A 14,698-nucleotide genomic window follows, 5' to 3' on the forward strand; every position below is an offset into this window, starting at 1 on the left:
CAAGCTGCATTTGTGGGCAGGCGATGTGGCAAGTGACAAGCTGCATCTAGTGGCAGGCGATATGGCAAGTGACAAGCTGCATCTAGTGGCAGGCGATGTGGCAAGTGACATTCCCCATCTGGTGGTAGGTGACATAGCAAGTGACAAGTTGCATATGGGGCAGGCGATGGTGGTAAGTGACACGCTCAGGGCTCCCACTGATTCTGCGTTATTGTGAGTTGAACTAGTTATTTTATATTACAATGTAATAATAGAAATAATGCGCTTCAATCACCCTGACACCATATAAGCCATGGTGCTGCGATGATTGAAGCGCCGACACCAGCCATTGCCCGACAAATTACCAGCGAAAAATCGCATACCCCCTGCACTCAGCCCACCCCCTGGGCCTTTGCACAATATTTTTCCATGCAGCCTGGTCCCCGGTGCCAAATAGGTGGGGAATGCTGCCCAAGACAATATGAGGAGTTAACCCTTGCAGCCCCACTGCAAGAGGGAATTTTTTGTTTTCCCAGAGGTGGGCTTTAAAGCTGAACAGATTCTACCCTTGCAGTGTGGCCCCTTTGGTTCCTTTAGCCTAGGGGTGCATGGATAGTGAGTCTTACCTACCCTGCCCCTTGGTCCCTGCAATGTTCTCTGACACCCAAAGCCCCTGAGTGGGAGCGGAGCTTTGATGTAATCACATACAGTGAGTGCAGGCCAATTAACCCTGCATTGTATGCAGAGGAGGTGAACATGTGACCGCGGCCTGGGGTACCTTAGAAAGCTGGCAGCGCAAGACTGGTTGCATGGATGGAAGAAGCCTGCTGGAGCCAGGGAAGGGGTATGTATTGCTTTATCCCAGCGCTGGGACAAGGTCATCCAGTGCCCAGGGCAAAGATGCCAAACTGCGCCCCCCCTTCCCTTAGGGTTAGGGTCAAGGCACCCCCATCCCTGCAATAATACATTGCGCCCAGGGCAGCTGTTCCTCCTGCCCACCCCTTGTCCCGGCCCTGCTTTATCCCTACATTCCAAGACTATGTAATAATTGCACAAAGGCTGAACAGTGTAGATATCTATGAATGTATTATCATATATGCTGTTTGTGTGATCAGTGAGAGGATAAGCCATGTACACACAATGCAGATGTGAAGAAAGCTGTTTTCACTATTCCTGTTTGCCTCATCAGAGGACTTTAGTCATCTGGGCAGAGTTAGATGAGGGGGATGGGAAGCACAAGCCTACACTGACATTTCCTCTTCCACCCCTTAAGCTGAACTGTAGAAATCAGCACAGAACAAAGTGAAAAGTTTTGCAGTTGTGAGCAGTGATTGGCTGAGAGTCTGTCAGAGTGCCACACCCACGGACCTTCCCCTCCAGTGACTGTACGATGTGGGAGGGGGGAGTGTCTCCTCTTATAAGAGTATCACTGTCCGGGTGTGCTGACCTGGCCATCCACTTTACCTGTCTCCTCTGTGTGCACTCACCGCTCTCTCCACCATGACGGACCGAGCCCCCTTTGACACCAATGTCATCACCATGACCCGATTCATCATGGAAGAGGGCATCAAAGCCAAAGGCACGGGAGAGATGACCCAGCTCCTCAATTCCCTCTGCACTGCCATCAAAGCCATCTCTTCTGCTGTACGCAAAGCTGGCCTGGCTAACCTGTGAGTATTGTCACCTCTATGACCATCTAAGGGAGTGCTGTCACCTGGACATCCATCTAAGAGAGTGGTGTCACCTGGACATCCATCTAAGGGAGGGGTGTCACCTGGACGTCCATCTTAAGGGAGTGGTGTCACCTGGACGTCCATCTAAGGGAATGGTGTCACCTGGACGTCCATCTAAGGGAATGGTGTCACCTGGACGTCCATCTAAGGGAGTGGTGTCACCTGGACGTCCATCTAAGGGAATGGTGTCACCTGAACATCCATCTAAGGGAATGGTGTCACCTGGACATCCATCTAAGAGAGTGGTGTCATCTGGGCATCCATCTAAGGGAGTGGTGTCACCTGGACGTCCATCTAAGAGAGTGGTGTCACCTGGACATCCATCTAAGAGAGTGGTGTCACCTGGACGTCCATCTAAGGGAGTGGTGTCACCTGGACATCCATCTAAGAGAATGGTGTCACCTGGACGTCCATCTAAGGGAGTGGTGTCACCTGGACGTCCATCTAAGGGAATGGTGTCACCTGTATGACCATCTATGTGAGCGGTGTCACCTGTAGGTGGGTACTGTCTCTTAGGACATCTGTGCATCCCATATAAGTGGGTACTGTCTCTTATAGGACATCTGTGCATCCCATATAAGTGGGTACTGTCTCTTATAGGACATCTGTGCATCCCATATAAGTGGGTACTGTCTCTTAGGACATCTGTGCATCCCATATAAGTGGGTACTGTCTCTTAGGACATCTGTGCATCCCATATAAGTGGGTACTGTCTCTTAGGACATCTGTGCATCCCATATAAGTGGGTACTGTCTCTTAGGACATCTGTGCATCCCATATAAGTGGGTACTGTCTCTTATAGGACATCTGTGCATCAGATATAAGTGGGTACTGTCACCTATAGGACATCTGTGCATCCCTTTAGGTGGGTACTGTCACCTTTAGGGCATATGTGCATCCCATATAGGTGGGTACCATCACCTGTAGGACATCTGTGCATCCCATATAGGTGGGTACCATCACCTGTAGGGCATCTGTGCATCCCATATAGGTGGGTACTGTCACCTGTAGGACATCTGTGCATCCCATATAGGTGGGTACTGTCACCTGTAAGACATCTGTGCATCCCATATAGGTGGGTACTGTCACCTGTAGGACATCTGTGCATCCCATATAGGTGTATACTGTCACCTGTAGGACATCTGTGCATCCCATATAGGTGTATACTGTCACCTGTAGGGCATCTGTGCATCCCATATAGGTGGGTACTGTCACCTGTAGGACATCTGTGCATCCCATATAGGTGGGTACTGTCACCTGTAGGACATCTGTGCATCCCATATAGGTGTATACTGTCACCTGTAGGGCATCTGTGCATCCCACATAGGTGGGTACTATCACCTGTAGGGCATATGTGCATCCCATATAGGTGGGTACTATCACCTGTAGGGCATCTGTGCATTCCATATAGGTGGGTACTATCACCTTTAAGACATCTGTGCATCCCATATAGCTGAGTACTGTCACCTGTAGGGCATCTGTGCATCCCATATAGGTTGGTACTATCACCTGTAGGACATCTGTGCATCCCATATAGGTGGGTACTATCACCTGTAGGTGGGTACTATCACCTGTAGGACATCTCTGCATCCCATATAGGTGGGTACTGTCACCTGTAGGACATCTGTGCATCCCTTTAGGTGAGTACTGTCACCTTTAGGACATCTCTGCATCCCTCTTAGTGGAAATGGTCACCTGTAGGACAACTGTGCATCTGTACTTGTGAATGTTGTTACCTATAGGTAGGACAACTATGCATTCTGGTATGTACAATTCCACACCTAAGGTGCAACTTTGCATCCCTTGAAGTGGAAATCATCACCCATAGGACAATTGCACCCCTACGGGTGAGTATTGTCACTTATAGATCATCTGGGCACCCCTATAGGCGGGTATGGTCATCTATGCATGCCTGAAGGTGGGTATGGTCACCTATAAAGCACCTTCTGTGCATTCTTATAGGTAGGTATTGACATCTGTGCACCCCTATTAGGGAGTATTGTCACCTGTAGGGCAACTGTACACCCCCCTATTGGTGAGGATTGTCACCTATAGGGCATCTGTGCTCCCTTAGAGGTAAGTATTGTCACTTATAGGGCATATGTACATCCCTGTAGATGGGCATTATTGCCTATAGGGCATCTGTGCATCCTAATTGGTGAGTATTGTCACCTACAGGGCATTTTTGCATCCCTGTAGGTGATCAATGTTACCTCTGGAGCATTTGTGCATGCTCCAATCTGTGCATCCCTATAGGTAAATATCGGCACCTATAGCAATTCTGTAAATCTCTCTAAGTGGGTATTGTCACCTATAGGGCATCTGTGCACTCTTCTAGGTGGCTGCTGTCACCTATAGGATATTTGTGGCACCCTCTAGGTGAGTATTGTCCCCTGTAAGACATTTGTGCATCCCAGTAAGTGAATATCGCCTACTATAAGGTATCTCTATAGTTGGTCTTTGGCACCTATAGGACATTTGTGCATCCCTATTGGGGCTTATTGTCACCCTTTAAGGCATTTGTGCACCCAATGGGTGAGTTTTGTCACCTATAAGACATCTGTGCGCCCCTACAGGTGGCCATTGTTACCTATAGGGCATCTGTACATCCCTATTGGCGCTTATTGTCACTTATAGGGCATTTGTGCAACAAATAAGGTGGGCATTTTTATGTAGAGGACATCTTTCTACCCCTTTAGGTTAGTAGTGTCACCTATAGGGCATCTGTACACCACTCTAGGTGGGTAGTGTCACTTATAGGGCATCTGTACACCCCTCTGGGTGGGTAGTGTCCCTTATAGGGCATCTGTACATCCCTTTAGGTGGGTAGTGTCACTTATAGGGCATCTGTACACCCCTTTAGGTGGGTAGCGTCACGTATAGGGCATCTGTACACCCCTTTAGGTGGGTAGTGTCACTTATAGGGCATCTGTACACCCCTTTAGGTGGGTAGTGTCACGTATAGGGCATCTGTACACCCCTTTAGGTGGGTAGTGTCACTTATAGGGCATCTGTACACGCTTTTAGGTGGGTAGTGTCACTTATAGGGCATCTGTACACCCCTCTAGGTAGGTAGTGTCACTTATAGAGCATCTGTACATCCCTTTAGGTGGGTAGTGTCACTTATAGGGCATCTGTACACCCCTCTAGGTAGGTAGTGTCACTTATAGAGCATCTGTACATCCCTTTAGGTGGGTAGTGTCACTTATAGGGCATCTGTACACCCCTCTAGGTAGGTAGTGTCACTTATAGAGCATCTGTACATCCCTTTAGGTGGGTAGTGTCACTTATAGGGCATCTGTACACCCCTCTAAGTTATTAGTGTCCCTTCTAGGACATCTGGGCACCCCTAGAGTAATTCTAGATGGCACTCAATGACAATGGCTTGGAAAAAAACAATAGGGGACAGCTGGGTTCTGAACAGTTCTACCTACACTGACTACTATGGAATACAAAGTTTATTTGCTATAGTTTTCTCATAGGTGCGTATATAGTGTCCTATTGTCAATGGTTATTAGTGTCCTTGTTTGCGCTCACACTATTATTGATACAATGTAGCACATGCACAATTAACCCCATGAGTACTGGTCGCCTGATGTTTGTACATGATTAACTCTTTCATTAATAGCAGCTCCCTGGTGCCTGCATATAAGCGACTCCATTATCTCTGTGGTGCCCAGGCATATTCACTAACCAGAGGCTTCCCAGAGTCCTGTTAACCCTTTAATCACCGGTGGTTTGACAAGATTTAGCCATTTACTGTATGACATTTAGCAGCTCTCTGGTCTTTGTTTATCCTAACCCTCTTCCTGTTAGCAGCAGACAGTGTACCAGCCTCCAGGTATATTAACCTTTCACATGATCAACCTCTCCCCTACACTGTTGTCTGTTAACCCTTTCATCACAAAGCTGCCTCCCACCCTACAAGACAATATGCCTGTGGGCTGAGATAACAATGTGACAGTATTTTAAAGGGGCCAGGCAAGACGTCTTGTGGGAATGTTCTGCTTTTATGTAATGAATAATGAACAGTACAGTACTTATCATGGCTTCCAGAGGTCCCTTGGAGTTACAGATTAGCAATAGGAATGAATAAGCCGGCCAGACCTTATGGAGGAAAATGTGCTGCATCTGGGAGGAACTGTGAAAGTGCCTTCTACCCTTCCAAACTATGCATCTCCATTAGACCCTTCAGTTCATAGGAGTACCAGGACCACAAAGCGAAACCATTTCTCATAGGGAATATGAAGATTCATCACCATTTTTAACATTAAAAACACACCTTCCACCCAGCAGAGCTATTTCACATACATTACACAATAATGCCTGCAAGCCTGCCACTGACTTTCCAGTTTATCCAGGTAACATCATCTCCAAGAGGAGCCAAGTCCCATAGGGATTACCAAATTTCTTGGTCAGCTTAAAAACTAGCAGATATATCTTGTCTGCTTTTTTTTTTTTTAAAGTCTTCTGTTTACAGAGCTCAATAGCTCAAGATACATACAGCAGAAAGATCAGAGGAGAGACCCAGCCTCTCTCCTTCCTGCCTGCTCTGTTTAGACTCAAAATAGCTTCTGCTCTGCTCTTCTATCAGAGAACGCTCTCAACATGTCTTGGGTAGACCAAATAAGAAATGTTTATTTTCAAAATGAAAATTGTATATAAATAGAAATAAAAGACATTCTAAGGGTCCATTCACACTAGCGCGACTTGTCAGGCGACAAGTCGCGGTCGCTCGCGGTCCATTGAGTAGTACAGGACCCGTTCTAATAGGAGCGACACAAGTCACTCCGACTTAGAAAAAGGGTCCTGTACTACTTCGGGGCGACCTGGAGGCGACTTGCATTGACTTCAATTATATGAAGTCCATGAAAGTCGCGCCGAGGTCGCGGTGCACGCTGTGCACCGCAACTTCACAGGTCGCCCCACAAAATCCTGTCGCAGCAGTGTGAATGGGCTGTAAAACGTTAAGAAATAACCTAAAAATAAATAAAAACCATTTTAGCTTCCCTTCAACCCTTTTTTCTTTTTATCATAATGCTATCAACTATCACATGGCTATACACTATATTGTCAAAAGTATAAGGACACCTGCCTTTACACTCACATGAAATATAATGGCATCCCAGTCTTCGTCCGTAGGGTTCAATATTGAGTTCCCCCCCCCCCCCCCTTTTCAGCTATAACAGCTTTAACTCCTCTGGGAAGGCTGTCCACAAGGTTTAGGAGTGTGTCTATGGGGATGTTTGACTATTCTTCCAGAAGCGCATTGATCAGCTCAGGCACTGTCTGATGTTGGACAAGAAGGCCTGGCTCGCGGTGTCCACTCTAATTCATCCCAAAGGTGTTCTATCGGGTAGAGGTCAGGGCTCTGTGCAGACCAGTCAAGTTCCTCCACCCCAAACTCACTCATCCATGTCTTTTATGGACCTTGCTTTGTGCACTGGTCCAAATGACTAGGTGGAGAGGGGGGGATTATGGTGTGGAGTCGTTTTTCAGGGGTTAGGTTTGGCCCCTTAGTTCTAATGAAGGGAACTCCTAAGGCATCAGCATACCAAGATATTTTGGACAATTTCATGCTCCCAACTTTGTGGGAAAAGTTTAGGAATGACGCCTTCTTGTTCCATCATGACTGCACACCAGTGCCCAAAGCAAGGTCCATAAAGATATGGATGAGTGAGTATGGGGTGGAGGAACTTGACTGGCCTGCACAGAGCCCTGGCCTCAACCCGATAGAACACCTACGGGATTAATTAGAGCGGAGACTGCGAGCCAGGCCTTCTACATAAAACCTTATCCATAAATGTTACCTGTCAGAGTTCCCAGCTGACATTTCAGACAAAGTGAACTATTGGACACAGGGACGCTAATAAGGCAGTACAGCTGACACTCAGTTCAAAAGGGGGCCCCCAGCACCTGCTGAGCAGTAGGACCAGCTGTACTGACTTACTACTGACACTTGTGGATCTCTCTACAGTGATTCTTCCTTCTACTCCTTTTTCTCCCTCTCTGGCTGTGATGCGGGGGGATTTGTCCTTGGATCTGCACCCCCTTGTACCTGCTGACGCCCCCCCCCCGTGTGCCCCTTTGCCTCACAGTGCTGCCAGCTTCCCTCCTCTCCTCCCCTGCCAGGAAGCTGCTGCGGGCATGCAGGGGGATCAGTTTCAGGATAGAGAGCAGGAGATCTAGTAAATATGTCATATTTACAGGCCCCTTCCTTTCCTAAATGAACACAGTGAGTGATCAGTACTGATTGTTCCTGTGTCCATTTATCACTGAAGCATAGTAAAAAGTGTTTACTATGCTTCGGTTTGTGAATGCTGTCCAGTTTAGCTGAGGCTGCAGAGAAAAGGGAATGATAAATCTATGTCCCCAGTAGAGCTGCACGATTCTGGATACATTTTTTTGCCTAGAATAAAGATCACGATTCCCCTCATAACATCTTTTACGTCATACAAAAAAATTGGGCTAACTTTACTGTTTTTTTTTTTTTTTTTTAATTCATTAAAGTGTATTTTTTTTCCAAAAAACTGCATTTTAAAGACTTTGGCACAAATACAGCGTGGCATAAAAGATTGCAACAATCGCCATTTCCCCAGACCCTTTCTCTGTCTAAAATGTGAGACATGGGGGGGGGGGGGGTCTGTTTAGACCCCTGATGTTTCACCAAAGGCCTCCCAACAGGGCAGTTAAATAAAATAAAAAATAAAATAAAATTCTAAAACAAAATGTAAAAAAAAAATAGTTTTTTTATTCAGTATAACTATATAACAATTTTTTTTTATTAAATATAACTATATTTAGTGTGAATATATTAAAATACAAATTTTGATAGAATTTTGTTTGGTCTGAGCTATGCAAGCCTGAGTTAGAATTTTGCATAGTTACATAGTAGGTGAGGTTGAATAAAGACAATAGTCCATCCAGTTCAACCTGTGTAGGTATGTGTGGCTGTAATCATCTCTCATACCCCTGAATGTTCTGATCCTTGAGATGTACATCTAAGAGTCTTTTGAAAGCCACCATACTTCCCACAGAAACCACCTCTTGTGGTAGAGAATTCCACAATCTTGTAACCCTAACAGTAAAGAACCCCCCATGTTGCCTGAGGTTAAAACGCTTCTCCTCTAATCGCATTGTATGCCCTCGAGTCCCCATGCAATCCCTTCGACTGAACAGCTTATTTTCTAAGCTGAGATCCCCATTGAGATATTTGTAAATTGCTATCATGTCCCCCCTCAGGCGTCTCTTCTCCAGGGAGAATAAATCAACCGATTGCAGACGCTCTTCATAATTAAGGTCCTCCAATCCCCTAATAAGTTTAGTTGCTCTTCTCTGGACTCTCTCCAGCTCCAACACATCCCTCCATATGTAGGAAAAAAAGATTTTCCAAGTCGGTTAGGCCTCTTGCACACTGCAACTTAAAAAAAGCTCAGTACAGCTTTTTTTTTTTTTTTCTTTCATTGTAATGTGCCTATGCGCACAGGCGCGTAAATGAGCGGTACAAATTAGAAAAATCTACATTTTTGGAAAGTAATTTACGCCAAATGTGTGCAAATACATACGATTGCGCACATACTGTTGATCTGAAAAATGCTAATTTGCATATTTTACAAAAACACGAGAATACATGTGCGCGCGTTACAATAAGACAAATACGCCTGAAATTTACGGCTGAAAAAGGAGATGCTCAAACAGGAGTATCGTGTGTAAGAGGCCTTACTGTCAGTGCCATCTTAAGAGCATTAGGGGCCCCGGGCAATGCAGTGCACAGGGGCCCTGCCTACACAATCACCCATGAGAATAAAAATGCAAATTATCGATAAGGTGATATTTATTGGTACAGCAGTGCCAGCCTAATGACAGCTTCCAAGTTGGGCGGCTGAGGCCGGTGAACACACACACGGATGGGAGTCAGACTCGACTGTCCTGTGTTCCTGTTCCCGTGGAGGCGGACAGGCATTCCTGCAGTTGTGGGCTCCCCCTCCATGGCCCAAGTGGCCTGACAGCAGCGCAGGGCCAACAGGCCCTTGCCACCTGCTAAGTTCAGCGGCGGGATGCACACGGGAATCAGTGTACCAATTCGGTAAGATGGCCCTGCTTACTATGATTTATACAAGTAGAAATATAACATTTGCAAACAACATTTTAAATGTCAATGGCTTTTCTTTTTTTTTTTAGCAATTAATTTTTTTTAACGGAAAAAATTTAAATTCTAAAAAAAAAAAAATAAGGACTTGGTAAAACGTGCTGTGCCCTCTGAAGAACAATCATTGTTTGTATCGCTCTTTAGAGAGCATTTGACAGCAATATGGCTCCTCACAGCCTGCTTTAACCCGGCATTGCAATCCTGTGCTTTGTGCTTGGTCACAGGACGCCTGCAAAGCAGCGCTATTTAATGGAATAGGTCTTCGATGAGGGTATAATGTGTGCCATGGCTGCAAAGTATCGCATGACATTTTAGCAAAAACATAATTTGATATTTTCTAAGATGTTAGCTGGGAACAGAAGCCCTGATTAGACACCCAGCCAAAGCATATGTAGATGTGCCAGGGCAGGTTACGTTCTGCAGACATGTAGTATTTGGAAATGAAAACATAAGCCATAGAATGGGGTGTGACTGCAAATGTAATTTGTTGCAGTGCATTGACAATTCAGAAATGCCCTTTGTTGCTCAGTAATGCCGTTCTGTACAATGCCTGGCTTGTTTGTCCTTATGAATCGTCTGTTTCTAAGAAGAAGTCGTTTTGGTAGGTTTGAGGTCTGTTGTAAATCATTCCATGTCTAGTGAGAATCCTATGACCTCCATCATTGCCCCATCTGACCTTACTTCCTCTAGAAGGGTGGCTGGTATATGGTGCAACACAGTATACATTTGTGGAACTGGCATTACTAAATGCTTTTGTGCAACAAACCTCTGAAAACGTAATTCATTTAGAGTGCTCGAAAATCTTAGACATGAAATAGGAACAAAGCATATCCCTCTACAGCAGTGGTCTCCAAACTGTAGCCCAGGGGCCAGATGTGGCCCTTTGCTTTGCCTTTATCTAGCCCTTGGGGTCCTATTCATCCCAAGGATATGAGACACTAGTCTGCCCTATACCAACAATGGGGCAGAATTCCTGCCACTGACATCAGCAGTGGGGTGCTATTTATCCAACTGACACCAACAATGAGGCAAAATTCCTGCCACCGACATCAATAGTGGGGTGCTATTTCTCCAACTGACACCAACAATGGGGCAAAATTTCTGCCACCGACATCAGCAGTGGGGTGCTATTTCTCCAACTAACACTAACAATGGAGCGAAATTCCTGCCACCGATATCAACAGTGGGGTGCTATTTCTCCAACTGACACCAACAATGAGGCAAAATTTCTGCCACCGACATCAGCAGTGGGGTGCTATTTCTCCAACTAACACTAACAATGGAGCGAAATTCCTGCCACCGATATCAACAGTGGGGTGCTATTTCTCCAACTGACACCAACAATGGGGCAAAATTCCTGCCACCGATATCAACAGTGGGGTGCTATTTCTCCAACTGACACCAACAATGAGGCAAAATTTCTGCCACCGACATCAGCAGTGGGGTGCTATTTCTCCAACTAACACTAACAATGGAGCGAAATTCCTGCCACCGATATCAACAGTGGGGTGCTATTTCTCCAACTGACACCAACAATGGGGCAAAATTCCTGCCACCGATATCAACAGTGGGGTGCTATTTCTCCAACTGACACCAACAATGGGGCAAAATTCCTGCCACCAACATCAACAGTGGTGGGCGCACAGGCGATCCGGTAGAAGCACCAATGTTAGTGTCCGTTGGAGAAATAGCACCCCACTGAGTATAACAAGCATGCTTTACTGCATATATTTTTACTTTTACTGTTGTGGGTTTAGTAACACTTTAATAATATAATAATAAGTAAGACTTTCTTGTATCAGCCAAAGAAGAAGATTCCATTGTGGATGGCAGGATAGCACAAGTCAGCACAAAGGTATGGGAGGGGGGTGGTATGTATGTACCCTACTTTGTCCATACTGGACAATATAAGGGGTTTCCTTTATTGGAGGCACTATAAGCAGCCAGTACTTACCTGCCCTAAACATCCCCATTGCCAAAATCCCTAAAGTTCTTTGTAGTTCCAATTTTTAACCACTTTAAGACCGGAAGATTTTGCTGCTTAAAGATCAGGCCCTATTTTGCGATTCGGCACTGCGTGAATTTAATGGACAATTGCGCGGTCGTGCGATGATGTACCCAAACGAAATTGACGTCCCTTTTTCCCCACAAATAGAGCTTTCTTTTGGTGGTATTTAATCACCTGTACGATTTTTATTTTTTGCGCTATAAACAAAAAATAGCAACAATTTTGAAAAGAATAAATAAATAATATTTTTCACATTCTGCTATATAACATTCCCCCAAAAAAATTTAAAAATCTAAATTTTTTAACATTTTAGGCCAATTTGTTTTCTGCTACATATTTTTGGTAAAAAGAAAATCGCAATAAGCGTATTTTGATTGGTTTGCGCAAAAAGTTATTGCGTTTACTAACTATGGGAAAGATTTATGTCATTTTTATTGTTTTTGTTTTACGAGTAATGGCGGCAATCTGCGATTTTTTTTTTTTTTGCGGGACTGCGACATTGCGGCGGACAGCTTGGACCCCTAACTGACATTTTTGACACTTTTGGGGGTTCCAGTGACATTACTACAGTAATCAGTGCTAAAAATATGCACTGTTACTGTAATAATGACACTGGCAGGGAAGGGGTTAACCCTGTGGGTGATCAAGGGGTTAAATGTGACCCTAGGGGAGAGATTCTAACTGTGGGGGGGTTTGGCTTGTGAAATGACCATAGAGACATGCGACCCTATATAGCAGAATCGCATGGTCTCTGTGATGATCTCAGGGAGAATGACGGACGGCTGTGTTTACATCAGCCGTCCGCCCTTCTCTGTCAGCAGGGAGAGATTGCCGGTGTCATTCGGCAATCGGAGCCGCCTGACACCCACACTGGCTTCACCGCTCGCCCCCCTAGCTCCCCCCAGGCGAGCGGCGTACATGTACGGGACTTTGCCTGGGAGAGCCAGGCTGCCGCAGTACATCTGCGGCGGCTGGGGCTAAAGTGGTTAAATTTCATACATAATTCCCCAGGTCCCATGTGATAATTCTTAAGCATGAATAGTGGCACAGGTGTGAGGAGTGGCACAATTGTGGGGAGGTAGGGCAGTGTCATTTACCCCCCCCCCCCCTTTTTCTTTTTGTCCAAAAGTACTAGAACATTTTGCAGGTTGTAGTGGTGGCTTGGGGTAGCACAGGAGTGCAAGGAAAGTGAGTATTGATTGCTTACTGTGCCTCCTAAAAGCCTTCATTATATTCCTACTATGGACAAAGTAGAGGTTTAAATATACATACAGCTCTGTGTGCAATCTGACGCGTTTCATTGTGTTTGGACATACATTGTGCCAAGGTGATGAAAGGTCCTGTTCTATTGACTTGCAAGGCAGTGCAAAAAGAATGCCGCAAGCAGGATGTTTTTCTAACATACAGCACTGCAACGTGATAGTTACAGCAAGTCCTATAAAAAATGATTGTTTTTTATTTGTCCATACATTTCAAGTGGAAAGGCAAAACTTTTTTTTGCATTTTGGATAAAGTAAGGAAGAGTTATAACCCCTGCGTTTTTTTTTTTTTTTTTGTCAACTGAGTTCCATTGTAGAGATTTTTCTTCACCTTCTGTCCCATAACAGAAGTCAGAGGAAACCCCTCTAAAGTGAGGGAATCACTCTTTGCCCCCAGAACTAGTGACCCCATTGGAAGATTTCCCCTCCATTACTGTTTTGGGGGCAACCTAGAATTTGGGATTTTCTTTTATTTTCACTATCAGTGGTAATGGTAAATGGGACAAACAGAGAGGGTAACTCTTCCTAACAGGGACACAGACTGCAATAAAAAAAAGCGGATAGATGTTCTGATGCCTCTCCACTATAAAAGTTTTGTCTTTATTCTTCAAACCACATGCCGCCCGAAATACATATACTTTGTGGTTTACTGTTAATCTTTTTTTGCAGCCGGTGGCTGGCTTTCTCGGGAAAGAGTTCTGAGTAGCCCCTGAGCCGCTGAAATGCTTTCTTACCGTTTCCGCCAGTTCGCCCGAGAAACGATCCGGCGGTGCGGCCAGCTGCTCCCATAGTCGATCAAAGAGTACGTACTCTTTGATCGACTCAATGGCCTTGGGGGACCAGAGTGACGTCATGACGTCACTTCCAGTCCAGGCTGAAAGTAAATCATTTTGTTTTTGACCATTTGCTTTTAAAAGTAAAGAAGAGATTTGGTGTCTTTTTGACCCCAGATCTCTCTATAAAGAGGACCTGTCATCCTTATTTCTTTTGCAAGGAATGTTTACATTCCTTGTAATAGGAATAAAAGCGAGAAAATAAAAAAGTAAAATTAAAAATTTTATTTATTTAAAAAAAAAAAAAATTAAAAATTAAAACTATTAAAAAATTTTAAGTGCTCCCTTCCCTCCATGCTCGCAAGCAGAAGTGGACGCATACATAAGTCCCTCATGCATATGTAAACGATGTCATGTGAGGTATTGCCGTGAACGTTTGAGCAACTCTGGTTGAGTAACTCTAAACCGGTAACCTGTTTACTGCGCACAATACTCCAAGTGAGACCTCACTTGGAGTATTGTGCGCAGTACTGGAGGCCATATCTCCAGAAGGATATAGATACTCTAGAGAGAGTTCAGAGAAGAGCTACTAAACTAGTACATGGATTGCAGGAAAAAACTTACCAGGAAAGGTTAAAGGACCTTAACATGTATAGCTTGGAAGAAAGAAGAGACAGAGGGGATATGATAGAAACTTTTAAATACATAAAGGGAATCAACTCGGTAAAGGAGGAGAGCATATTTAAAAGAAGAAAAACTACCACAAGAGGACACAGTTTTAAATTAGAGGGGCAAAG

At 44.9% G+C, this 14,698-nt stretch overlaps 1 protein-coding gene across 3 annotated transcripts in view; it reads left to right on the forward strand.

The window, feature by feature from the left end:
• Positions 1-1,408: 1,408 nt before the first annotated feature.
• FBP1 (fructose-bisphosphatase 1) overlaps positions 1,409-14,698 on the forward strand; it is a 135,752-nt gene continuing 122,462 nt past the window's right edge. For 2 of the 3 annotated variants that reach the window (XM_082258282.1, XM_082258283.1), the window contains exon 1: positions 1,409-1,649. In XM_082258282.1, the coding sequence (XP_082114408.1) occupies positions 1,480-1,649 (170 nt within the window). In that variant the 5' untranslated portion in view covers positions 1,409-1,479. The remainder of the gene's footprint in view (positions 1,650-14,698) is intronic. The other variant, XM_082258281.1, reaches the window with a different exon arrangement.

The sequence above is a fragment of the Pelophylax lessonae genome (assembly GCF_965119305.1).
Source record: "Pelophylax lessonae genome assembly, chromosome: 1".
NCBI classification, from domain to species: Eukaryota; Metazoa; Chordata; class Amphibia; order Anura; family Ranidae; genus Pelophylax; species Pelophylax lessonae.